This window comes from Carassius auratus, chromosome 38, assembly GCF_003368295.1.
Source record: "Carassius auratus strain Wakin chromosome 38, ASM336829v1, whole genome shotgun sequence".
Taxonomy (NCBI): Eukaryota; Metazoa; Chordata; class Actinopteri; order Cypriniformes; family Cyprinidae; genus Carassius; species Carassius auratus.
The window spans coordinates 1,470,020-1,497,622 of record NC_039280.1 but is presented as its reverse complement, the minus strand read 5'-3'; the positions used below and the strand labels follow the sequence as shown (position 1 = coordinate 1,497,622).

The 27,603-nt window shown below is 33.4% G+C and overlaps 1 protein-coding gene across 1 annotated transcript in view; it reads left to right on the top strand.

Annotated features, from left to right (window-relative positions):
• The window catches only part of dntt (deoxynucleotidyltransferase, terminal), a 90,855-nt gene extending 74,168 nt beyond the window's left edge, over positions 1-16,687 (top strand). The window contains exon 11 of the mRNA XM_026223383.1: positions 14,523-16,687. Coding sequence (XP_026079168.1) covers positions 14,523-14,609 — 87 coding nt within the window. The 3' untranslated portion in view covers positions 14,610-16,687. The remainder of the gene's footprint in view (positions 1-14,522) is intronic.
• Positions 16,688-27,603: the final 10,916 nt, after the last annotated feature.

Below are 27,603 nucleotides of genomic sequence, written 5' to 3'. Positions count from 1 at the left end.
TCTATTATTATATTATTTCATCCATCCATCATTCTATCATTCTATCCATCCATCCTTCTATCATTCCATCCATCCAACCATCCTTCTATTATTATATTGTTTCATCCATCCATCCTTCTATCATTCCATCCATCCATTCATCCTTCTATTATTATATTGCTTGATCCATCCATCATTCTATCATTCCATCCATCCATCATTCTATCATTCCATTCATCCATCATTCTATCATTCCATTCATCCATCAACCCATCCATCCTTCTTTTATTATATTGCTTCATTCATCTGTCATTCTATCATTCCATCAATCCATCATTCTATCATTCTATCATTCCATCCATCCATCCATCCATCCGTCCGTCCGTCTCTTAAACAAGGCATTGTCAAATCAAGAATCAGAGTTTTATTGTGACTCTTCTCCTCTAGAATAACTTTATAGGCATGCCATTTTTCTTGAATTTCATAAAATTCAAGTTTTGCATCCTGTTTGCTTCTTCAATTCAAATTAAGTTAAAAATCTGTAATTAAAAACGCAGTTCCTCAATTTATTTCTGAATAGCGCACAAGTCTGCAAGCTACTGTAGATTTATCCAGATATAAGCTTGTTTGTATTGAAACGTCATTTTTGATCTAATCTTCTGTAGTTTGTAGAGTGATATATGAGTAAGTGCTCAGGCACTTTGACCTGTAGAGTTGCATCAAATCAGAGGGCACACTATTATTATTCATTTAACGGATGCTCTTTAATTCAGAGCAGTTACGGTTGGCTAACTTTAAGAACGGTTTCCTTGAATTAACCTTTAGCTGAGTGCCGTGAATGTTGAGGCGTGATTACAGATGACCAAGTTCCTCCGCTGACCTCTGGAACTCTGTGAATAAATGATGACTTTTCTTTAAAGTTTTTGATCTTTATGAATTCATCATTATTTGTGATTCTCATGCGAAAACATCAAAGTGAGAGTTCACCCCAAGATAAAAATGTGCTGTTAATTTACTCACCCTGAGGCCAGTCGAGTTGTAGGTGACTTTTTTTTTTTAGTCGACTCGGATTGAAGTCCAATGAGCCGCTGTTATACACATGCATGAACTGAACACTTGATTAAAGGGGCCAAATTAATGTTTTCTTGTTTTTCTGTAAATATATGATCAGATGAAGACTAGTTTAATCACTTTATATGCTTAAAACACGTAAAAAATCCATGTTTCACATCATTACTGGGTGCTTTAATAATATAATTGCGTATATGTTACACCATTATGTGATTACATAAAAAAAAAACTAGTGAATTGAACCAGTTCATTGAAACTAACTGTCCAAAAGAATCAGTTTATGGAAAAGAATCATATTTCCCCATTTGCCTGAGACTCTGGATTACAGGTAATAATATTGTAAATAATGTTCAGTTTCTTGCACAGACTGATCATTTCGCTTCATAAGATCTTAAAATATTATCAGGAGCCACAGGATTCATTTTGTGTTGCTTGCATATGCTTTTTTGACTCTCAAAATGACGGTAGCCATTGACTTGCATTCAGTTAAAATCATCTTTACTGTTTTACTGAAGAAAAAGTCACCTACATCTTTGATGGCCTGAGGGGGAGCAAATTAACAGCTGTTTTCATTTTTGGCTGAACTTTTCCTTTAAGCTTATGCAATAGGCAAGAGCATCACGCAAGCTGATGGTAATAAAGGAGCATGTTTATTCACTTCTAAAACCCCAGCGCTAAATCAAATTATCCAGCATGTGTCTGGCTGAAGAGCATTGTGTGATGTTATTGAAGAGGACACTGGTGCGTCTGTGGGATTTGATTCGAAGCAAACATCAAACCGAGCGTCCTAATTAGCGCTGAGACTTTCTCTTGAGCTATTACAACACGTCACATGCACTTATCTACTAGTCACTTTCAGATGGAGGATATTAATATTTTCTCTCACTCACTCACTCATGCAAACACGCTTCTCAAACTTCTTCCTCATGCCAGTCGCTCTTTTTTCTTTCTTTTTTCTTTTTTTGGATGGCTCATAATAGTTTGATTATTTAGCCATTGCTGTGACACACAACGTGACTCACGCATCTCTCATCATGTTTCATAAGAGTTAATAATAAGTGGTTTACGAAATGTGTGAAATCTGTGATTCCCTGTGCGATGTGTCACGGTGGCTGTGTTTATTTACGAGTGGGCATCAAACAGCACAATAACCCTTTGCCTACTAAATATTATGTTTAGACGACTGTTTAAATAGTAGACTCTGACATATGAGTGAGATGCTGTGGTGATGCTAGGAGGTTTCTAGGGTTGCTATGTGTATTCTTCCTGCTTGGTGTGAAAAGAGTCCTTTATAAAAAGATGAGCAACAGGAACAATTGGTGAATTTGACATGCATTCCCGTCCTCTTTTGAAACAAACCAATTAATTATTTACAGGCTTCAGCAGAGCAGAGAAACTTAATTTATTTTTATCTCCCGAGCCTCTGTTTATGTGCATATGACAGAGAGAGCGAAAAGACACAGCAAACGGTGCGAGACGCAGATAGAGCTGCTTATTTCTCTGCGAATGACTGTAGACTGAACAATAACAGTGAGGAACAATCACACAAACATGCTGTAATTGAACTCTTGGGTTTCCGCTGCTGGAATTTATAAGTGCTTGAATAGAACCTGACGGCAGAGGATCAGGGAGTGAAGCTCTGAATCTTCATGTAGTTCTTCAGAGGTTTGGGAGCAAGTCACGTTAATGTTCTGGAGATACAGTTCGAAGTGCACAGCTGTTAATGTACTTTAGTAAAATGGTATTCAGATGATTGCTACTGCTGGGTAGATTACCTACAAATTGTAATCCGTTACTGATTCCAAATTACATGAAAAAATTGTAGTTAGTAACTAGTGTTGAGGAAAGTTACTTATACAAGTAATGCGTTAAAGGACACATGAACTGCCTTTGTTTTTGTTTTCTTAAATGTGTACTATTCTCTGTTCTCTAAACTTATGTTATAGAGATTTGTACATCAAAAACCATACTTTAGAAGTAGTAGGCTATTGTGCTTTGTTTGTAAACAAATCCGGTGTAAATAAAGTAATCAATCAACACAACGTGGTGATGTCTTCAAAACATTTTTATAATTTGGTTTCTGCGAAGACCTGCGCGTTCACTTCTCTCGTAAACACTATGTGTCAGGATCGGTGGGCGGGGCTAAACAGACACTGATGTAGACTTGGTGGGCGGGGCTAAAAAGGCAGTGATGTAGAATCAGTGGGCGGGGCTAAACAGACAGTGTTGTAGACTTGGTGGGCGGGGCTAAAAAGTTTTGTAGACTCGGTGGGTGGGGCTAAACAGGCACTGATGTAGACTCGGTGGGCGGGGCTAAACAGGCAGTGATGTAGAATCAGTGGGCGGGGCTAAACAGACAGTGTTGTAGACTTGGTGGGCGGGGCTAAAGAGTTTTGTAGACTCGGTGGGCGGGGCTAAACAGGCAGTGATGTTGAATTATCGGGCGGGGCTAAACAGAGAGTGTTGTAGACTCGGTGGGTGGGGCTAAACAGGCAGTGACTTGGTGGGTGGGGCTAGGCAGGAAGTGATAAAGACTGGGTGGGCGGGACTTAACTGGCAGTGACATCAAGGTGTTGATCAAGGCGTTTTGGTAGACTTGCTTCAGTGTAAGATGTGTTTAATCTAACGACAGAGTTTTGAGTGAAATTTACAGGATGTTTTTAAAGTACAATGGCCCCTGCAGTTTCTAAAAATATAACTTTCTTATATATATATATATATATATTAGTGCTGTCAATCGATAAAAAAAAATTAACTAATTAATCGCACAGTTTTTTAAAATTAATCGCGATTAATCGCGATTAATCGCAATTAAAAGACTGAAACTTTTTGGATATGTAAATGTAAAATGTAAATAATTAATGTAAACTCAAGACAAAGAAACTATTTAAATTCAAAATATGATTGTTTATTGGAATTTTTGTTTAACTTGTAACACAGATTTTCTCATGTAAACAACATACCTGCAATAAACCATCAATATCCTCCAAATTAACTGTTGGCTTGAAAGCCATATTTATTACAGAAATAAAAACACAGGCATGTAAGTACCATTTGAATTTCAAAACAATCAATGCCAATAAAAAACAAAAATGATTTCCATGTTGAATTCTAAGTGGACTGCAAAAAAATTCCAAAGTATAGTCATTGCCAGTGCTTTAAGTGGGCCGGTATGCACGGGTACTCAGTACCGCCACTTCCAAAAATACCGTAGATGGCAAGGCACAAATTTAGATATTCAATTATCTAATTAATCTATAGCCTATGCACAAAGACAATATGATCTTTTTGTCCCCTTTTTGTTTTAAAGCTTGATGAAGAGAGAGAGCGCAAGTTGCTGCAGCTGAGGAGGACAGTGATGCACGCGTACAGGAGTGATTGACAGTTCGCGGCACTGTGTACAAAAATACTCCGCTACACAATTATTTCGTTTATTTTCGTTTAAGCTTATTAACGTTAGCGTTACAGAAAGGTCTGATTTACGCACTGTTACAGTCATTGTTTTTTTTTTTTAAACAATGGCATTTGAGTTCATGATTTTAATGTTGCTGTTTCTTGTGGCAGACTAAATGAAGAGTAATGTTTCTTGTGGCAGACTGAAGAGTAATCCGGCAGAGTTTTATACTGAAACTTTCCGTCTAAAAGTCCTTCCTTGGTCTTATCCATATTTCTTTGCACGTTGAACACACATAGGCCACAACTGGAAATAAAAAAAACTGCAACCGCGTTAATTGCGTTATTTTTTTTTTAACGCGTTAAATATTTCAAATTAATCGAATGCGTTAACGCGCTAATTTTGACAGCACTAATATATATATATATATATATATATATATATATATAAAGAAAGTTATATTTTTGGAAACTGCAGGGGCCCTTTTACACCAAAAGTGTATTAAAAAACCTCAGGCTGAAGTAAACGCCTCTGCACTTCCTCACAACGGGGACAGGAGAGCTGTCAGTCAATAAATGGGGAAACAAAGTAACTTGTATATCTGAAAAAGTTACTCAGATATTTCCTTGTAAATCCAAAAGTAATCTGATATGTAACTCACATTACTTGTACATTTTTAGTAAAGTAATCCAGTTGATTTTAGGTAATTAAATCCAACCACTTTTTGATTACTTCTGTTCCTAAACCTAGTAAGCTGTGTATCTAGACAGTGTTTCCAGGCATCACAAAAAAACGCAAAGTCAGAACGGCAGCTGATGACTTTTAAACTAACTGTGCCAGTAAGCATTGCCACATACATTATGTACTGAATTTGTATTAAAAACATGGACTGCATTAATCAATATTTGTGTTTTTTGTGCACCTAATGGGCTTTCAGGATGTGTTCTTGTATTCAGAAAGCCTAGACGCAGCGCAGCTGAACAGAACAGAAAGCAGACGTCTGAAGAAGTGCTTTTAAAACAGGCTCTTCTTTGACAGACGTCTTTAACCGCTGCAGCGCTTCTTGCTGTTTGATTGAGTGCAGTGTGTTTGAGCTGTCAAAAGAAGCTCATCTTTAAAGACATGTCTTGTTTTTATGATTGGAACAGAAGGTTAAAGCCACAATAAGGTCTGCTTTATGCTTTCGGTGCAGTCAGAGGTTAATGCACTGAAGGGAAGGCTAACCTTGTAAAGCCTGAAATAAGAAAATAGTTTAAAAATTAAATAGGAAAAACTAAAACAACGGAAAAAATGTTTGCATATGAGTGTTAAAGTCTGATGAGAATCAGATTCGAGACAGTAAGAGTTCATCTGGAGATATTACTGACCTTTACTTGATCAGAATCACTTAAGATTTGACACGGGAAGCTCAATGTTTCTACAATTGCACTAAAAGAGGTTTTACTGGAGATTGAGTTTAACACAAAGTGTGATCATCTTCATGATGTAGAGGGTTAATTATTCTTTCTCTTCGTTGAGCTCTCAGTAGCTTAGAGATTCAAACTCTACATTAGCTTAGCTTAGCTTAGCTTAGCTTAGCTTAGCTTAGATTGAATCCAGTGAGCACTTTCCAGTTTGTTTGGCATGTAATAGACTTACTAATCTTCACTCATCTTTAATAATTGCCCATCTTCGCTGGATCTGCGGACGTCCACCTGCAGACCCATCAGTTCACGCTCATGAGCTCCAGTCTTTAATGATTTGGCAAGAGAAGGTGCTGTTTAGTCAGATTGGAGATGTAACGGCCGTGTGTGTGTGTGTGTTTTAGAGCCGGTTTTACGGGCGCCAGTGCTTTATGATGCCTGCAGTAATTGCAGGATTGAATAGCGAGGAAGTGTCCGATCTTTGCCGTGTTGGGAATCGTTCGGGCGGATCAGATACGAGGCCTAATCGACTGCTTCTCCTTCTGCCTTTCTCAGCCTTTTCTCCCCACAATAAAGACAAATTAACTTGAGGACAATCAAAAGGCTTTTCAATTCATCACATCCTCTGTAATCTTTCCCCTCCCCTCAATAAAACACACAGAGATTGGTGTTAAAGGAGGCCAAGAGCAATACCAGGGTTTATGATCGACTGACCCACACATCAATCCTGTAACAAACTCAGAGCATCGGCGGGCTTTAATTGTGCTGTAATTCAGCTGTGTGTGATCCATAAAGGCTTGATTGGGAATTTGTGGTAAAAAATACAAAGCAAATACGGTCTAATAAAACACATTAACAAGCTCAACTCAAAATGAATCACACAACCGAAGAGTTTAGTTTGGACAGTCTTGCACAGTGTTTTGTCATTAAATCAAGTCTACTGTAATTTATTATAATAATAAATGTGGAAAACGTGTCAGTGACAAATCAAGGATCATAAGAAGATAAAAATGATTTTTTGGGGGGAATCAAGTTTAGAGCATCTGTGACAAGTTCATAGAAATATAATATTTCGGTATATGTATGTCTGTCTCGTTCAATCTTTCAATCAGTTGTGTTATCAATCCACAAAGCAACCTTCAAGGCTTAATAATAATAATAATAATAATAATAATTATTATTATTATTATTATTATTATTATTATTGTAAATAGTTTATTATTATTATTATTATTTTAAATAAATAAAGGTTGTTAGTAATACTATCATAACATTTTAGTTCTTTTTATTTTATTGTTAATTTTATTTAACAACAACAACAACAATTATAATAATAATAATAATAATAATAATAATAATAATAATAATAATAATAATAATAATAATAAAAAACTATTTAAAATTATTATTATTATTATTATTATTAGAAGTATTTATATACAATTATTTTTATAAATATATATAATTTTTTTATGTTTGTGGGAAATATTTTTAAAATATAATTAATTTGAAACAAGACTGAAATATGAGTTCTAAGTTTTATAAAAAAAGAAAAAATCCAAATATGAAGTAATAATAATAATAATAATAATAATAATAATAATAGTAATAATAATAATAATTTTTTATCATGATTTAAATTTGCTGACCTTGGCAAATGTTTTTCTAATATTATTAATGTATTAAAATAAAAGTTTTGTTTTACATAAAATGATTTTGTGTGTGTGTGTGTGTGTGTGTTTATATGAACATGACAACACGTTCTCATTCCCAGCTCATCATTTGTAATAAATAATAAAATAATTTTATATAAATGTATGCTTTCATTGGAGCACCTAAACCCACTTCTGAAAATGTGAAACACGTAACAGGCAAAAATAGTTTTCTGAAGCCATACGATGTCTTTATTTTCGCAGAAGAGAGTAAAACACAAGGTTTTAATCACTGAAAATGATCCTGACCTATTAACGTGCTCACATCTCGTTCAGAAGGATACTCCCGTCCGAAATAAGGCACAAGGTCATATAAAGGTTATATTTTGACAGCATGTTCTACTTCTTTATAAAGGATGATTTTATGTAGAAAACATTAAATCACATACACATTCACACACACAACAGACTTAAGCTTAGAATTATGTTGCATGATTTTATATTTAAGATACTGCACCTTTAAGTTAAAAAGCTGCGTTTTTTTTAGTTTTTATAAAACAGAAATTAGTCCTAAATGTAATTGAATTGTATACAAAATATGCATCTGTTTAGATTACACAGTTTAACTGTTTAACAGTTCAGACGACAGGTTTAACAGCAAAATGTGATGCACTGATTTATAGGGTCATTTAAATTAAGTTAATAAAATAATTTCCCGTAGTTACAATGCATAAAAGTGTATTATTGGAAGAATAAAGTGTTTTAAAACAGCTCGTCTTCATGATTCGACAGGAGCGTTGAAGGCCGGAGCTGATAACTGAGCAGACTAATCAGGAGACTTTAATTAAATATTTAAGGCCATGAATTTATTAAACACTCTTAATGCATCTAGCTCTAGTTAATGTGACATTAGACATCAGACAGAAGAGATTCAACACAACACACCTGCAAACGCTCCTTTATCTCTAGAAGAAGGAGAGAGATCTTTGCTGGTCATTTAGTTATAAAGTAAATCCTTTAACAAAGGTAAAGTCATCTGCAGTCTTTGCATGAGGAATTTAATTATCTTTAAAACACTGTTTTTAAAGTTATGCTGTTCATTTATAATTATAAGATCACGTCGTCTGGTAAATCAGTGATTTTTAATATAATGAAATACTTGTGATTTTTGTGTTGCTTTGAAAAAAGTAGATTTTTGATTGTCTTTCAATGAGAAGATATGGTGTTATGGCTTATATCACATTGCAATTTGTTCTGATAAAAAAATAAATATAATTAAAATAAGCATTTTATATAATTTTTTTAAAATTATTTCAGCTATAAGGCAATGTTACTCATTTTAATGTAGTTTATTGTGATGCCCTAATTTAACTAAAACTGAAAATAAAATATTTTTTTTATAAACAATATATATATATATATATATATATATATATATATATATATATATATATATATATATATATATATAAAATATAAAAATAAAACCTATCAAAATATTAACAACATCTATTACAGTGATGACAAACATTTCTCGGTTTAATTTATTAAATATATTTTTCTCTTATTTTTCATTTTTTAACATGATGTAGTAGTATAACTAAAACTAAAATAAAATTGAATTAAAAATATATAGAAATATACAAAAAACTAAAACTACTTATAGTGACAAAAACATGCAACAAAATACAAAAATTTTAGTGAAGAGAAAATATTAACAAAACACTAATTGCATATTAATGATACTAAAACCTTGAAAAAATGAAAATGAAAACTAAACTGAGACATAAAAAACATTTAATTATCAGTTAAAATTAAAGTGAAAAGAGGAAAACAAATCAAAATATATATAAAAGAACTGCGTATAATAAAATGGCAAATTACTTCAAATGTAAATAAAATGAAAACGGAAAGAATAAAAAATAAATAAAATTCAAAATCAATCAATGGTTCTAAAATATCACACGATTACTTGTCAATGTAACTTACAATTATTCCTGAAATTTACTAGCAATTTCTGAGCAAACATTGTTTCTGCATCAGTTTTTTTTTTTTTTTGTTGTTGTCATTGAGCAGTTCCAGAAGGAAGCGGTTGTATTTCTGCAGTGTATGGTCTGTCTGTGATCTGTGTTCTCACACTGAGTGTGTGGGAGTGTTTCTGACTGCACTGCATCTGCTGCTCACATTTAAACACTATTACAGCAGAGAAACGCTGTGACAAGTATATTAATAACTGTATGTGACTGCAGCCTCTGTACACACACACACACACACACACACACACACACAGCGCTCATGCAATGACAGCACAAAAATTGAAAAATGATCTCCATTCATGCAGAAAGAGACAGTCTTGTGTAGATTCGGGAATTGTGAGGAATTTATAATATTTATTACAAATATGCTAAACAACACAATAGACAATAGTCTGCTTTTAGGTCACATCTTTAATTAATGATATTAAAACACTATATATATTTATAGCTATTTATGTGGGCTTAAATAATATTTGGCTTCTATATTATTTATATAAGGCATTTAGTTTGGCTGTAAATTAAGTAGCCAAAAAAATCAATCTGCTCATCTTCATATCATCCCTTGTTTCTGACTTCTGCTTCTCTTCTTCGAAACACAAAAGATGTTTTGAAAGCTGTGATGTCCGTGTGATGAAAGTCATGTCGATGGTTTCCAACGTTTTCAGAATATCAGCTTTTGTGTTTCACAGGAGAAAGTTCGTTTTTCTTTTTTTTTCTTTTTTGTGTGAAATATCTCTTTAATCTTTAATTGCACATTCATTTTTTTAAATATATTTCTCAGAACTGTTTCAAAAGAATCATTAGTTTGATACATTTTAAAAACAAACCCGCTGCAGAATGTGCTTTAGTAGATGGAATGTTGAATTTCAAAAATTCTAATTTTGAATTTCAAATTTTGATTCTGCTTCCTTGCATTCAATTCAAAATTCAAATTCAGAGTTCGACTCAACAAAGTCTGGTTTGAAAGCTCTGAAAAAGCCTTTCAGTTAGAGTTAGTTTCAGGAAAAACACTGAATAATTTATACATTGTATGTTTTAGTTATTGAAGACCAGATAACTTTGAATGAATGATGCATTAACGTTTCCGAATGTAAAGGACTAAAACAGAAACAAGTCAATAGCTTTTTTGTGTACTTTATTTTTGAGAGTTTTGAAATGTGCATGAAAAAGTTCTTCTATAATGCTAATTATTGATTGAACAATGACTGAGCATGACGAGCACAGTAGAAGTGTTATTAGTAACCTGTTATTATTAGTTATTATTATGAAACGAGACGCTTGCATTAATAGAAGAAGAGCACATCTGCACTTTTAGTTTTGTCATAAACACACAGGATTATATGCAGACATCAGCAGCACTTCAAGAGATCAGTGAGCATTGCACTTTTCATTAATGCTAAATCACGCCGCTTAAATGATAAATAAACCAGCGGCGCTGCATTAAATGCATGTTTAAGCTTTAAAGTGATGTATTCTTGAATAAGGCAGTGTGATGTGTTTGTAGATGAGCATTGGCTGCAGATCAGTCTTCTGTAATTAATGTGGAGCTCATCTCGTATGGAGTATCTGAGGGATTGTAGGGAACAGGCTTAGTTTGGCGTCCAATCCTTCCTGATACTCTCTCAGTGGAGACATTTCTATACGCACGCTGCCAGAATTCAACTATTTTATTTATTTATTTTTATAAAATGCAGCTTCACGCTTGCCAAAACCAGTTTGCTAAAGTTTGGATATGTCATGTGTTAGAAATACTCCCACAGTAACAGAAACAAAGACATAAATAATTGAACGTTGTGCTCTTGATTATTAATATTTATTTATTTATTGTTTTTCAGCACTGGGGCCCGTTTCACTAAGGAGGTTCAACCAACTCGGAGTTTAAACTTGAACTCTGAGTTGACTTACCCTGAGATGGGAAACTCTGAGTTTTGGGTTACAGAACAGCTGAAATGAGTTGGTTTAATCAACTCTAAATTGCGCGTGCACCACTAATATAAAAAGCCATTATCAATGGAGCGCCGATATTACGAGTCACCATGGCAACAGCTCCCGCCAAAAAGCCGTCTGCATACTTCAGACTCGATACAAATGTAATTCTTCTCAGTGTTAAGGTGAAAACTGGCAGAACGTTAGATTAATGAACTAATAGCTAATCATTTAATGGTATGTCATGGGCAATCAGTCACGTTACAAGCTAGTTTTGCGTGCCCAAAACATTACTGTCTACACCACTGAAGCCGTTATTCACATGTGTCGTATTTAACCTTACGTGTCGATGGAGAGCGGAGCTACGGTAGATTTGCTCTTAGTAATAGATATTCAGAATAATCTTGTTTTCCATTTGCATTAAGATTATTTTTATTATCACACTTGCATATAATTTTACTTAAGTAAAATGCACTTAAATTAGATCCCTCCAGGAAACAAGACTAAGTATCTTATATCATTTTCTTATATAGAAAATCAATCTTTATTTTATTTAAAAAATATATATTATATTTGGACTTGTTAAAAAAGAAGAAGAAGAAGAAATAAACACTTAGTAAGAAGAGCATTTTTCTAGCGTGCATTAATGTGTTTAAAAAGGGGGAGGAGACCGAAAGAAACTCTGGGTTTATTGAAGAAATTAAACCGGAGAGCCGGAGCTGGAATTTCCACCTTTTTTGTGCAGCAGCCTGAGTTTCAGCTTAAAGTGTTCACATGCTTTTATTTCCTCTGCCTCATTCTGACAAGTTTAGCACTTCCAGGCAGGATGTGTGGAGCTCACAGCTTCTCTTCCTCTGCTGCGGTGATCCAGCCGTCTCATGACATCACGCCCTGAGCACAGGCGCACCTTCTCCTGATCTCATCAGTTATGACATCTAGAGTGACTTTGTCCCCAAACAGAAACCGTGGCAAGGTCAGGAGGGTTTGGTAATGCGCCGCACGGATCCGGGTCACACTCGGTGAACTCGGGGAACATCAGGAAGAGCTTGTGCATGTAGATGTTCTCAGAACGTCCGGGCAAGCTTGTCTTAAACATACTTTATGAACAAATGTTCTTCCAGTGACATTATTACAATTCTCAGTCTTGAATGGTCTTCAGTAACATTCTCAAAATGTTAGCACAAAAACATAATTCTTACATCGTTCATGTTTTTTTTCCTTCCTGAAATGTTTTAGTTTGACATTCTATATTATACATTGACATTATACATTATATATGACATATATATTCTAATATAGATACTTTTTTGTTTTAGAAATGCTTTTTCTTTGGTTATGGGAACGTTCCATTTGTTGGAAAACATGTGTAAATGATGTTTTTGTGTTTTTTAAGGTTTTAAGCATGTTTTTACTTTGAAAAAAATTCTGTTAATGTTACTGAATGTGCGTAATTCTGAGATAGAATTCAAAAGACTAAAATATTATGTTCTTAAAAAAAACGTACTCCTTTTTTGTTATTTCTTTTAATTTATAATTTTGTATACACATTTATTTACTAAATTAATAATAATCATCATCATGATAATTACAGTGTTCATTCAGTGAGCACCCTTTTGTATAATTCGTTGCCCATTTTTTGCCAAAAAACAAAAAAAAACAATTGAAACTTTTTATTGCAATTCTGACATTTTTCAACACGGTAACATGATTTTTTAAAGTTTTAAATCAAAAGCTTTTAAAGGACATTTTACATGAAAATGATTTACCATTTCTTTGCAATTGTGAAATTTACTAGCATTATCTGATTGATAATCATTTCTACACAGAAATAGTTTTCGGTCAAAAAACAAAACAAAACAAAAGGCCAGATTTGTGAGATATAAGCTCATCAAATTTGAGAATTACACATGCAGTTACTCTTTTTAATTTAAAGGCATAGTAGGTGAACATTCAAAAACATTTTTTACTTTTGTTATGATGGTTGAAAGTCTCTTCCCATTCTGATAGCAATAACTAAGTGGTCTTAATGCATTTATATGCATAGATAGTCAGTGGAAGGCGTAGGACTGAAAAATGTTCGTCCAATCAGATTATTCGGTCCGATGGCTACGATAGGCTGCCTATTCCTGCCAGCTAACATATGTTTGCATTTGCAGACTAGGTGAGAATGGAAAGCGCTATTATTGTTATAATATTATGCGATTTGTACTGTAATGTTTTCTCAGCGGTGAAAGATCCGTGAGATGTGACAGTGTTGATGCCGTCTCTCATCGTGTCACTGGTTAATCTCTGTGTTTGTGGAGGAGGGTGGGATCTTGTGCTATTAAAACTAGCTTGCTATTGCTAGCCTCTCTGAAATCGCCTACCCATCCGTTAATTACGTTTGTGAAATTTACTTGCAAAACTTAAATGCAAAAACATATATTTATATTATATTTATGCATTTAGCAGACGCTTTTATCCTAAGCGACTTACAGTGCATTCAGGCTATCAATTTTTACAATCATGTGTTCCCGGGGAATTGAACCCCCAACCTTGCGCTTGATAACGCAATGCGCGACCAATTGAGCTACAGGAACACTAAAAACATTCAATAAAGCATTTAAGAACAATCGCTTTTTTCAGTGCACCAAAATAAATGACCTTTAACATCAAAACAGACATTTTGTCCTGCTTTTTAGTTGTTGATAATATTATTTATTTTTCCATCTTAACTTTGCACAGTTATACAGCATTCTATATTTGGCATTCAGCATCGTTTTTCCCTGCCGCCTTCGACCCCGTGTTTGTTTCTGACCCTTCAGTTGAGTTTCTCAGCATTAGAGAACATTTAGAGAGAATCATCTGTGAGACTAAACGCAGAGGATCCAGCAATCTGAAACAATCACATGTACTGACCTTTAAATGTGCAATAACGTGGCTGCAATAATTCCTCATCCTCTCACAGTCTCTCTGTTGAATCATTCGTCAAGTCCAGAGAGTTTCCTCACACGCCTCTGTTCATTTCTCAGACAGCGGAAATCACACGAGCTCACCCTTCCCTCTCTGTCTCTCTCCTCAGAATACATTCTTGCCTGCTAACACGGAAGAGGACATCTTTGCACACCTGGGTTTAGAGTATATCGAGCCTTGGCAAAGAAATGCCTAGTTTCAGTCTCTGCTCTGTGAAGCCTGCTGAAGTTCTGGACAGATTCAACACCCTCGACATGACGCCGATGCTGATTTCACCAGCCAGCGTGAGCATTATTGATAGTTCATGGAGTTCTGTTTTCTTTTTCAAATACACATACAGTGATGCTTTAGCATGTCTAAATGTCCATACATCAGCTAATGATTCGAAAGAAAGATGCACAAGCACACAAACAATGTGTAATTTCTGTAGTGCAAAATGAAACTGCAAAAATAATGACTGTTTCCAAACAGGTTGTGGATAGGAATACAATAGGAATTACACTATTGTTCAAAAGTTTTTTCTCAGACATTGGTTTAGTTAGTAGAGTTACATTATGTTACATTATAACATCAATAGATCCTTTGAACATTAGTGAATGTTTCTCAAAATATGATTTAAATGAGTAGAAACTATGAGCTGGCTGTATATTAAACAGCACTTTTTAAAATTTATATATCTGTTGATTATAATAACAAACAATGTAACAATGAAACACTGTGATGCATCGCATCCTCGCTAACAGAAAACATTCTCAGAACATTCTCGCAAGGTTCTCTCAAAGTTTTAAACAAATCGTCTTCCAAAAACATCAATTGAACGTTTGTTTACAGTGATCTGGTCTCTAAACATTAGCACAAAAACAGCACGTTTATGGAACGTTTTAAAAAACTTTTTTGTTAGACATTCATTTAACGTTTTACAAATGTTGCTACTTAGGAGTTTCAGAGAACATTCGAAAGACACTTTCTCATAACGTGTGCCCAATAATAAAATGTAACATTCACTTAATGTTGTCTTTAGCATTTACAATCTAAATGAGAAGAAAAAAAGCTTTTTAACATTAAAAAGACATTCGTCTATCATTTTTTAAATGTTATTATTTACTATTATCAAATGGTTGAAAAAAACATTCAAAAGAAACATTCCAATGTTTTTAAAGTAACAAAATGTAACATTAGCTTAATGTTCTTTATCATGTTTTTTATAAAACAGATAGTTCCGGTCCTTGATTCTGATTGGCTGAGCCGTGTTCAAAGCTGTTGTAAATTCCTCTAGAAACATACACCTTTGTTTACGTTTGCATGTTGTATGTGTTGCTTGGCAACCACTTTGTTGCAACCACAACTGATTCCGAGTAACTACAGTAATTTTTTTGGTGAAAGAATACTATTTTTATTAATATCATTACACTTTATTTTGCTCTGTTTTACTGTTTCGCGTTGTGCCTAACGTCGCCCCCTATCTGTTATAAATTCACTGTACACCACAGCTTCTTGTAGCTTATTGCTTTAATATAATCAAGAAACACATTTTTTTTAAACATTTTACAGAAAAAAAATCATATATAATGTTTTAATAGGAACGTTAACCAAACGTTCTCATAGCATTTTCTTACCATCTAGCTAGATATGACGTGATATTTAAACACTCTTTCAGTATTTCTTCACTGTCTTCACTGTGAGATTTTATCCCATGCAAACCTCTTCGTCCTGTTTGTTTGTGATTCGAGTGCAACCTGTGATGTCTTGAGGAAGATCACAAGGTCTAGATCTTCCTATTTAAGGATCTTTAAGTAGAACAGCTCAGGCGTTTCCAGGACTCGGCCCGAGGGCCTCTCTTTCTCTCTTTTTATCTCTGACCCTTTCTGAAACGCCACTGCAGAAGCACAGAGCATCAGTTCTGTGAACCGGACTGAACCGGCTCCAGCATTCAAACTGGGTTAGCTACTGTTGTGTTGGCGTTAAATTACTTTACACTGAATTTTACGGCCCACAGCAATGCCACAATTCCCATCAGGCTCTGCTGTGCTGCGCTTTCTATGAGTAATCTTCAGAAACAAAAGCTTTATTAAATTCTGACTTTGCTAATTCCAAAAATAGCTGTGATCCAGAGCCTAGTGAGACTCACTTTAAAATCTTAATTCACTTTGTTTACTTTTCATAATACACCTCTGGTTCTATTGTGCGTGATTTGAGTCCAACAAAGTTTTATGCGACTTCTCACAATCATCAATTCATTTACTCATTTTAAGTTCACTTTCTTACCACATAAAAAATGTAGTGTAACAAAAAAAAAAAAAAAAAAAAAAACCTCAAATGTTGAGTTTTGTTGTCTTGATTGTAATGTTATTTACAACAGTTTCCTACAACATTCTACTAACTTTTTTTTTTTTGAAATTTTTTTTTCAAAAAAAATTTTTTTTTGAAATGCCCCTTTTTCTTGTTGTAATTTAAGTTATTTAAATGTTTAAAAAAAATCTAAATATAAGTTTCTTGATGTGATTATTGCATTATTTAAAGGTTTGCAAAAAATTACAATTTTTCTACTAACTTTATTTGCACCCAAAATGTTGAATTTAAAAAAAGGTTTATTCTAAGTTTCTCCAGTTTTTGTAATTAGATTGTTTTAGGCCTAAAGGTTACGAAAATATTTCTTACAACATTCTAAAATAAATAAATAAATAAATCTAAGAATGTTAAACATTTTTTTGACAAAAAATAATTAATCATTTGAACGGTTATTTTCAGAATGTTCCAAAGTTTTCTTGTTGTGATTAGAACGTTATTTAAAGCTTACAAAAATGTTTAACATTCTAAATAAAACATTATTCGAGTGTCTTTTAAATGTTCTAACATAACAGAATGTTAAAATGTCCTTGTTTTTATAATGCGATGTAAACGTTTCAAAAATGTTTCTTCGAACACTCTATGAATATTATTTTTTGAACGATTTTATTTGAACGTTTATTCTAAAAATTGGTAAAAAAAATTGTTTAAATGGTTATTTTCAGAATGTTTCTTTGTTTTCTTGTCACGATAAGAGCGTTATTTAAATGTTACAAAAATATTTATTTTAATATTCCGGTAGAAATAACATGAGAATGTTCGTTTTGAGAACATATATCAAACATTAATGATGTTATAACAACGTTCCATAAGCGTTACTTTAAAAACGTTTGATCCTTACATTTATATAACTATTTAAAAACGTTCCCTATTAGCTAAGTTCTTTCTCTGGTTACTTTTAAAGATTTTTTGAAATGCCTTCAGAAAAAGTTAATAAGAAAATTACATTCAGAACTGAAGCTGAAAAGCGTTTTCCATTGCAAGAATTACATATCAATATTTTCTGCTTTTATTCTTCATTTATTTTCTGATTTAGCTTTTTTTGAAAAGTCTTGTTTTATGATACTGGTTAGAAAGAAAGTCTGGGACAACCAGGATTGTGTTCATGAGCGAATCTGAAGCCGTGTGTGAGCAAATGGATCTGGTTATCATCTGGACATGACTGTTTGGACGCCGTTCTGTGTTGATTTGGCTGGCGGCGATTTTGCATATTTGATTTGGATATTTATTTGTCTTGAAAATGATCTGAGCTGTAGCTTAGCAAATGCTAATGAAGTCTCAGTTCGTTTATGAGCTTTAATATTGTATTCTGTAATTCAAATGAGTTCTCAGCTGAAGAAAGAAAAGTTTTAATGAAAGTTGGTTTTTGAATATGCTTTCAGCGCATTCAAACTTTAAAATGCTTAATGTGCTGACATTAAAGTTCTGCTCTGTTCTTTCTGTCTGTCTGTTTTTAATAAAAGACACTTTGCTTGAAGCAAGAATCCTTTCTTTCTTAAAGCCATGGTTCACCTAAAATGAACTTTCTGGCATCATTTATTCATCCTGATGTCGTTTAAACCTTTGTGACTTTTTACAAAATCGAATCTATAGATCTACTATGCTTTGTTCTTAATATACAGAAACGGGATGAATAGCAAAATCTTCATAATACACTTTTTACTATTGTTGCTAAATATTTTTAATCTAAATAATTTTAATCATTATATCATTAATTTCATATTTTTAAAATAATAAATAAATTAATAAATATTGAATTACAAAGCTTTACAAAGAGATTATTAAATATTTTTTCTAATAAATACTACCCTAATTATTATAAAATAAAATAAATATTTATTCATTCATTTAATTAATGTGTATTATTTAATTTAATTTATTATTAGTTCTTATAAATATTAATATAATTATTTTAATATTATTGATTTAATTTTTGTTTGAAGTTGTCTGATAGAGTTGCATAAGCATTTAATATCATATTAAATAGTATAATTAACATAATAAGTCTCAACTTTAACTTGAATTTTGTTATATTTAAATATTTAATTAAGCCATGCTGCAATAGCAAACCTCATTGGTTCTCCCATGTTTACTAACCAATCACAACATTCCATGTTTAAATATGCAAATGTATTTCTCTGTTTGTTTTCTGTGGAAGAAAAAAAAAACTAAGCAAATAAATGAAGCTTATTTTAATTTCAACAGAGGAGAAGTTAAGCAGAATATTCATAGACTGCTTTATTCTTAATATATTAATATTATTGAATTGTATAATGATTTTTAATACATCTTTTGAAGTTATGTGAAAGATTTGCATGAATTTAAGTCGCTTTTAAGTCTCTGACAAAATTCCCATCGGCTGCAACTCTCAAATCTCATTTGCATACATTTGAATATTTCATGAAGCCATGCTGCTATGCATACTTAACTGTACAAATAAAAACAGACACTAACAATTTCTTTTTTAAAAAAAAGTGCATTTGTGAGCATGCAAAGTGTTAATTCTGTTAACTCAGTACATAAGCACAGAGGAACGGCGTTGAACATTAGTTTTCTGAGCCGGCTGTAGAGCTGCTCTGCGGCGTTCAGGCATGAAAGTCATCGCTTTCTTAAGTTTCTCTGTGAACTTCTACTTTCTCCTGAGTCCTCGGGGCCTTGGTGCTTACAGTCTGTGAAATGAGGTGATGCCTTTAAATAGCAGCGGTTCAGGGGTTAAATGATCGGCCCTGTATCTGTATCTGTATTTACATATTCATGAGGACCGAGGGCTGGACAGACATCTTGCATGCTCACAAAACATTAGCATAATTATTATTCTTCCCTGGTTTTGTTAAAAGCCTGCTGCTTATTAAACAGCAATTATGTTTTTAATTGTAATTTTGTATGTAAAAACCACTAGTCATTATCAACAGGAAGCCAGAACGAATCAGTTCTTATTAAATAACATGCAATTATTTCACATACATTTCTGGATATGACTGCTTGTTTTCAGTGTTGCTTTTTATATACTGTTATAGCATTTATTAATATGCTGTTTAAATTTTCCTTTTTATTTGAATCATTTTGCCATGTCCTTTTGTCTTTTTAGCTTTAATTTGAGTTATTCTAGTGATTAGTAATTTTAGTTCTTAAAACTTATTAAGTTTCATTTATTTGCCAAAGCAATATTTTTTGTAAAGTTTCTATTTAACAATAATGTGTTATTTCATTTTTAAAAAATTGTTTTACTTTAATTAACAGTCACAGATTGAGAATAACTTGTAAACCCATAACTTTTATTTTGAAGGACAATTGTTTCAAATCTTTTTTTTTTTTTTTTATGGAAAATGCACCATTATTGTAATGTCCTATTATCAACAGGAAGCTGTCAGAAGTGAATGCATTCTGATTAGAAGAGTTCTTCTAAATCATTATACAGAGAGCTCAAAATCTGACAGAATTCATCACAATATGACAATAGAAATTCATTCTGGTTTAATTGAGTAATCTGACAGAAACCTTGTCTCAGTGGAGCTGAAGCTCAGTGAAGCGCTGGGCTCTCTCTCTCTGGACGGACGTCTGTCCTGTGAAGCGCTCTCTGGGTCTCTGATGGTTCAGTGATGGTGATGACAGGAAGTGAGGATCCGCACTGACCTTAATCTGTCTGCAGCTTCCTGTGGCTCTGATACGCCTCGGCTAATAAATCACTGTAACACACTCATTCAGACGCTCGAGTAACAGACAAACAGACCGAGCCTCTGGATCACTCACACTGACGTCTGCACATGTGGAGAAAATGACTTATTACCTCTATGGGTCATGGATTATTTGAACATATTTACATATTTTTGTATATATATATATATATATATATATATATATATATATATATATATATATATATACATATATATATATTTGATAAAGTGCACTACCATGTTTATTTGGAAAGGCAAGTTTGAATGTTAGAATGTTACTCAATGTATATATATTTTTTATATATATTTTTTTCTTTTTCAAAAGATCATAAATTCATAAAGATTAAAATACAAATGGATTAAAAAGTGATTTAAAATGCAATAAAAACAAACATGAAAAATAATTAGGAAGAATGGGACTACTGTATTATTGAAATGTGTACTGATGGCCATACTCATGGAGTTATTATGGTAAACCGAAATAAAAACAAAAATCCTACAACCTTTGTACAATTTTAAGTAACTATATATATATATATATATATATATATATATATATATACATTAACTAAAATTATTAAAACTGAAATTGCAATGACTGTTAAAATGACAAAACACAAAATCGCTAAAATAAGGAAAAATATTTAAAAAAAATGTATAAAAGACTGTATCAACATATTTTTTTTTAATTAATAAAATGTAACCACAAAAACACATCACAAAATAAAATATGTATTTTAAAAGATACATGGACAATATAAAAAAAAATAATATATGTATATATATATTAATAATAATAATAATAATAATAAACTATATATACATATTTAAAATATAAATCACACAACTACATACATAAAACTTATATGTATGTATATAGATTTATTTATTTTTTTAATCTAGATTAATCTCACTGTAATTTTGGAATTAATCTAGATTAAAATGGCTCATTTAACTTTGCAGAAGGCATTCAGAATATGTGTGTTACCCAAATTAAATAATGACTAAAAGTAACGTTAAGTCTTTGAGAACGGGTTTCTCAAGACAGGTGGTGCATTAGAAAAGGGGCTCATCTCCTGTTTCCAAAATACATCACAAACTGCTTGATATATATAAATAATAACAAGAACTTTAAATATATATATATATATATATAAAAAAATAAAAAAGGAAAAATAAAAATTACTAAAAGCAAAACTTAAATAAAAACCAATGAAGCTAAATAGACATACAACCTACTAAACTAATTAAACTTTAACTAGAATTAAAATTGATGCAAAACACTGGTAGTACCATGGTATTCTAGGAAGTGCATGCCTTACAACCCTTAGAAATACTGTAGCGATATGAAACAGTGATGGTAATGCTATTGTACTTTAATATATACCGAGATACTGAAACTTATTATATATTTACCCGTCCCACGGTTCTTTTCTGGGTTTGTTTTGTAAGTGATGGTAATACCATGGTAAACTGTATGTTGAGGTAAGAGTGAGTTCTGCAGTTCTTGTGCTGGTGTGAAGATGCACTGAGGCTCGTCTCATATCTGTGTCCTGGATCTGCTCTCAGCTCAGCAGATGGTCCGGTGTCCTGTCAGACGAACCGGTCGAGTCTCGCGGGACAGAGAGCCTGCATTAGCTCACAGCGCACTGAACTCAGGTCAGTGTGGAGCCAAACTCAATGCAATTAAAGATAACCGCGGCCCGCCGAGGATCTGACCGTATCAGAGCATTAACATTCCCCCACCAACCTCCTCTCAGTGCTGCATTCTTCATGCGTTATCAAAGTATTCTTTATGGATTCATTACGGCCTGTGATGAACTTTATAATGAAGTAATTCACAGTTGTAATGCATTATAATACTGAGTGGTTATTATGCATATGTAGAAAGTGTAATGCATTAAAGCATGCATTAAAATATAACAAACTAGAAATTGAATGTGTAAGGAATCTGCAAATATTAACTTTGTTTACAAATATTTATGAAAATGTATTATGCTGTGTAATGGATATTATGAATACTTTTATTCATATATACTGTATATATATGAAGGTTTTAAGTGTTGTGTAAATTTAATTAGTACTGTCGATATGAATGATATAATTATGCTTACAAATCAACATGGTTATTTTGAAATATAACTAAAAATTGTTAAATTAACTATTTAAAATAAAAATGCAATCTAATAAGATGAAAACTTACATTTAAGAAAGTTAAACTACAAATGTTGCATTAATATGTTAAAGTACTTAAACTAAAATTGAAAGAAAACAAAAATTGAAAGCAAAAGAAATTACACAAATTTAAAATGATTAAAGATAATTTAAAATATTAACAAAAACTAGAGCACTAAAAGATAGTTTGTACATATTGTACACAGTTAACTTAAACTGAAACTATAAAAATATATATTTTTTTGATTGAAAGAAATCTGTAAATATTTTATGAAAAACTAAAATAATAATAATAAAACTACAAATGTTAAAATAAAATACTCTGTAATAAATAAAAATCAATATAAATTTGTAAAAAAAAAAAGGTTATTGAAGTATGTCTTAAAAAAATCTTAATTTTAATATTTACGTTTAATTCAGTGTTCTTGGCATTTCTTTTTAATTATTTGTAAAGTGTACAAGTTTCAAAGTAATCTAACTGAAGAGAAAAATAAATAAAGTTAAAAAGATACGGATAAAAAAGCCAAAAGCACATAAACTTACTAAAACCTCTACTAAAATTATATCAAGCTATCTTAAAATATGAACAAATATCATGATAGTGGATAAATATTACTAAAATACATTACATTATTGGGTTCCTGTTGACATTCATACATTGGTGTCTATACTAACATTAGAAAAACTTAAATTAAAAGGATAAAAACTAGTATAAAGTAATCTAATTGTGTCTAATGCGTCTCACTTCAGATGATGGATCAGATTTTATCTCAGGCTCGGTTGTAAAGCAGTTTAATGCTGACTGTGTCATTTGTTCCTGAAGCTTCTGTTCTCACGAATGAGAAGCTGCTGTAGCGTTTCTGCCCAAGTCTATTTTTAGAGAGGATTGGTCAGTGTGTGCGGTAAAGGAAAGAGTACGAGACACACGGTTCAGTTAAAGCTTTCACACATTTGTGTATTTAGAACTGACAGCTTTATAGGAATGTGCAAGTAAAGAAGGTTTTAGCATTCCATCCTCAGCAGTGGATGCTCTGCAGTGAATGGGTGCCGTCAGAATGAGAGTCCAAACAGCTGATAAAAACATCACAATAATCCACAGCACTCAGGGATGTAGTGGAAGCTAAACGCATGTAAACGCCGTTTACGCACCTCCCAAAATTCGGAAATAGCGTTTACCCACCTCCAAAGTGCCTTTATCCACCTCTAAATTGAGTGTATCCACCTCTAAATAGCCTACAGTTCCTATGACATTTTAAATTAAGCTTATGTCGTTTTAGTTTCATATTGTTCATTATTAGTTTCATAGGTTGTTTGTTGTTAAAGATGAAGTTTTTCATATTGCGCTGCAACTTGTCTCAGTGTTGAGCAATGCTTGCGGTGTTTCCATTAGTGGGAAGTTCGGATCATTTTACTGACTCGGATCTTTGAGTCTCGTTCAGCAAAATGAACTAATATTTTCTCTTCCCGTCTCTATGAGACTGACAGGAAGAATAAAAGACCCGGACCTCACCTGTCGATTCAGAAGCCATATGTTGTGTAATGCGCATGTGCAGTCAACACAAAATGAACGAATCACTCTCTGAAACAACTCGGTAGTCCTGAGTCATATTAAAGATTCGTTCAATAATGAACGACACGCAACAGACTGCATCAAGATTAAAAAATGGATATCCGGCAATTAATAATAATAATAATAATAAAATATTGATTCTGCTCGAGTGAACAGATTAAATTTTTTTTTCGTTTTCAAGCCCTGAGGCTACCTAATTAACGTTATGTGATAAATGAGTGTTTTCATTTACAAATGAAACTAGCGAATTATTAATTTATAATTCTACTATTTATTATTATAGGGTTAGGATATTTATATAGTTATTGTTAGATTCATCCTCTAAAGTGCACTTCCAGTAAAAATTCCTGTCACATAGCATAATCAAAGCTTTATTGGCATGTTAGACTTTTAAAGGCTATTATTTACAAAACTCTTCAGGGCTGCGTTTTCCTCTGAACTAATGTAAACAAAGGAGGCTCATTTGAATGATTGGGATAGAGAATCATTTGAGTAAGTTTGGGGATCGCAAATCATTTGAATCAGTTCGGGAGTTCAAAGCGGGTTCGCGAATCATGTGAGTCAGTTTGGGGATCACGAATCATTTGAATCATTGGAATCACCAATCATTTGAGTCAGTTTGCGAGTTAGGGGCGGTTTCGCGAAACATTTGAGTAAGTTTGGGGATCGCAAATCATTTGAATCAGTTCGGGAGTTCGGAGCGGTTTCGCGAATCATTTCAGTCAGTTCGGGATCGCAAATCATTTGAATCAGTTCGGGAGTTCGTAGCGGGTTCGCGATGAGTCAGTTTGGGAGTTCGGGGTGGGATCGCCAATCATTTGAATCAGGTCGGGAGTTCAAAGCGGGTTCGCGAATCATGTGAGTCAGTTTGGGGATCACGAATCATTTGAATCATTGGAATCACCAATCATTTGAGTCATTATGGGAGTTCGGGGCGGTTTCGCGAAACATTTGAGTAAGTTTGGGGATCGCAAATCATTTGAATCAGTTCGGGAGTTCGGAGCGGGTTCGCGAATCATTTGAATCAGTTCGGGAGTTCGGAGCGGGTTCGCGAATCATTTGAGTCGGTTCGGGAGTTCGGAGCGGGTTCGCGAATCATTTGAGTCGGTTCGGTAGTTCGGAGTATAGACAGTAAAAGAAATGGACACAGCGACGCCATTGGAACTCAGTTGAGACTAGTGTCTTTTCTCCTCTGTGACAGTCAACTGAATATCTTTGAGTTGTGGACAAAACTAGACATTTGAGGACCATTCCTGGGCTTTTGGGGAAACACTGATCCACATTTTTCTGACATATTATACACCAAACAACTAACTGATTAATTGAGAAAATATTCAACAGATTAATTGACTATGAAAATAATCCCAAATCCCTAATCATTACGTACAAGTGCAGTGCATTGGAACCCCTGGATAAAAGCCTCCCTCCCTATTCCTCTTTAAAAAAAAGTTTTATCATTTAGTTAACTTTATAGATTTCAACCTTATTATTCCTTCTTGAGTCTCTTTAACAAGAACTTAGATTAATGTATGAATTGAATAGTGATTGTGTGACCTATATAAGGGAACAACCAGTGATACCCTTGGTAGTAATATCAAATGAAAGCCTATAGTGATGTCATCAGGATGCACATACACCGATAGGCAGTGGCCACCTTACCGTGACCATGATGTGGTCACCCAGAATTTATAGTTTACCCACCGCTTCTTTTTACCACTGCACCTCTGACAGCACTCCAGTCCATCAGTGAACATCTGGAGAAGACAAAAGATGAAACACCTCCAGCATTAAGAGGTTTTTGATTTATTTCTAGCTAAAATATGAGTTCATAATCCATATTGTTGTTTTCTCACTTGAAAAAAAAAAAGGGTTTAAACAGCTCTAAATAAATATGTGTCTGGATTTTGATGTGAGAGACAACAGGAGATGCACTTTTTCATTCACTTTTCATATTATGGATGACAGACTCATATTTTAGCCTGAAGTGATGGTTTGAAGTAAAAAAAAATCAGCAGTTTGGACTCTCATTCTGACGGCACCCATTAACTGCAGAGCATCCACTGATGAGACACTGATGCAATGCTACATTTCTACAAATCTGATGAAGAAACAAACTCATGATAATATTGCATGGTGTGAAAGTGAGTCAGATTTTCAGCAAATTTTCATTTTTGGTTGAACTATTTATTTAAAATAATATTTGACTGAAGGTATATCGGTTGATAATAATCAGAAATGTTTCTCGAGCAGCAAATCAGCATATTATCCTGATTTCTGAAGATCATGTGACACTGAAGACTGGAGGAATGATGCTGAAAATACAGCTGTGCATCACAGAAATAAATTACACTTTAACAGATATTCACATAGAAATCAGCTAATTTAGTTTATAATAAGATTTCACATTTTTACAGTTTTTTTTTTTATGAAATAAAAACTGCCTTGCTGAGCAGAAGAGCATATTTTCCTGAATCTAACTTCTTGCAATCATGCAGAATCTTTTAGTTGAAGGTTTAGTCGTGCATGCCGAAACCTTTGACTGTTCATGTATCACAAGATAAATCTGACGATGCATCTATTCCCTATTCGAAAAAAACCTAAAAACTAAACATTGAATCATTTAGTCTAGTTGATGTTTAATTCATTGTACAAATTGCAAACTGCAATTGAATTTCAGCTGTGAAAGTGAAATACAGCGAGTGAATAAAGCATCGTCTCATCTGTCCACAGGAATCAGGACTGTCATTTTAGCATGTACATGATCAGAGCCTCTTTCATAATCTTCATCATCAGCTGTCAGATCTTCTGCGACCGGGACGGCGGGCGCTTAACACCGGGAGCAAGCATCATCCTGAAGGCTGTGATTTACAGAGGCAGTGACATTTCGTCAGTCTCTTCAAATACGAGAGGGTCGGCGGCCCCAACTGTAGAGCCTCTTTAAATAACAGGGGACGTGGTGAATGTGTGCGATTAGCTGTTTAAATGACCTCCTTGAGTGGATAACGCTCCTGACCTTCTCTTCTTCACCCATGTGTCATATCCATGCAGTCAGAGACGCAGTGTCCTCGGTTTCCACACAGTGATGATTAACCCGAGAGAAAAGCCTGCTGCGATGGCAAGTGTGTCATCTACTAGCACTTAGTGTTTTCTGTGCCGCTAAAGCCCTAAAAGTGGGCGGTGTGACCTTATTCGCTCTTAGAAAATGCTGTGAGGAATCTTTTAGAACAGTAACAGTACACTACAGTAAATAAATCTCTTCAAGGCTGCAGTTATTTAGTCAAAAATGCAGTAAAAACTCTGAAATATTATTACAATTTAAAATAGCTGGTTTCAAAGTGAATATCTGTTCAGATGTAATTTATTGCTGCCATCAAAGCTGAATCAAAGCAAATCACGTGATCTTCAGAAATCAGAATAATATG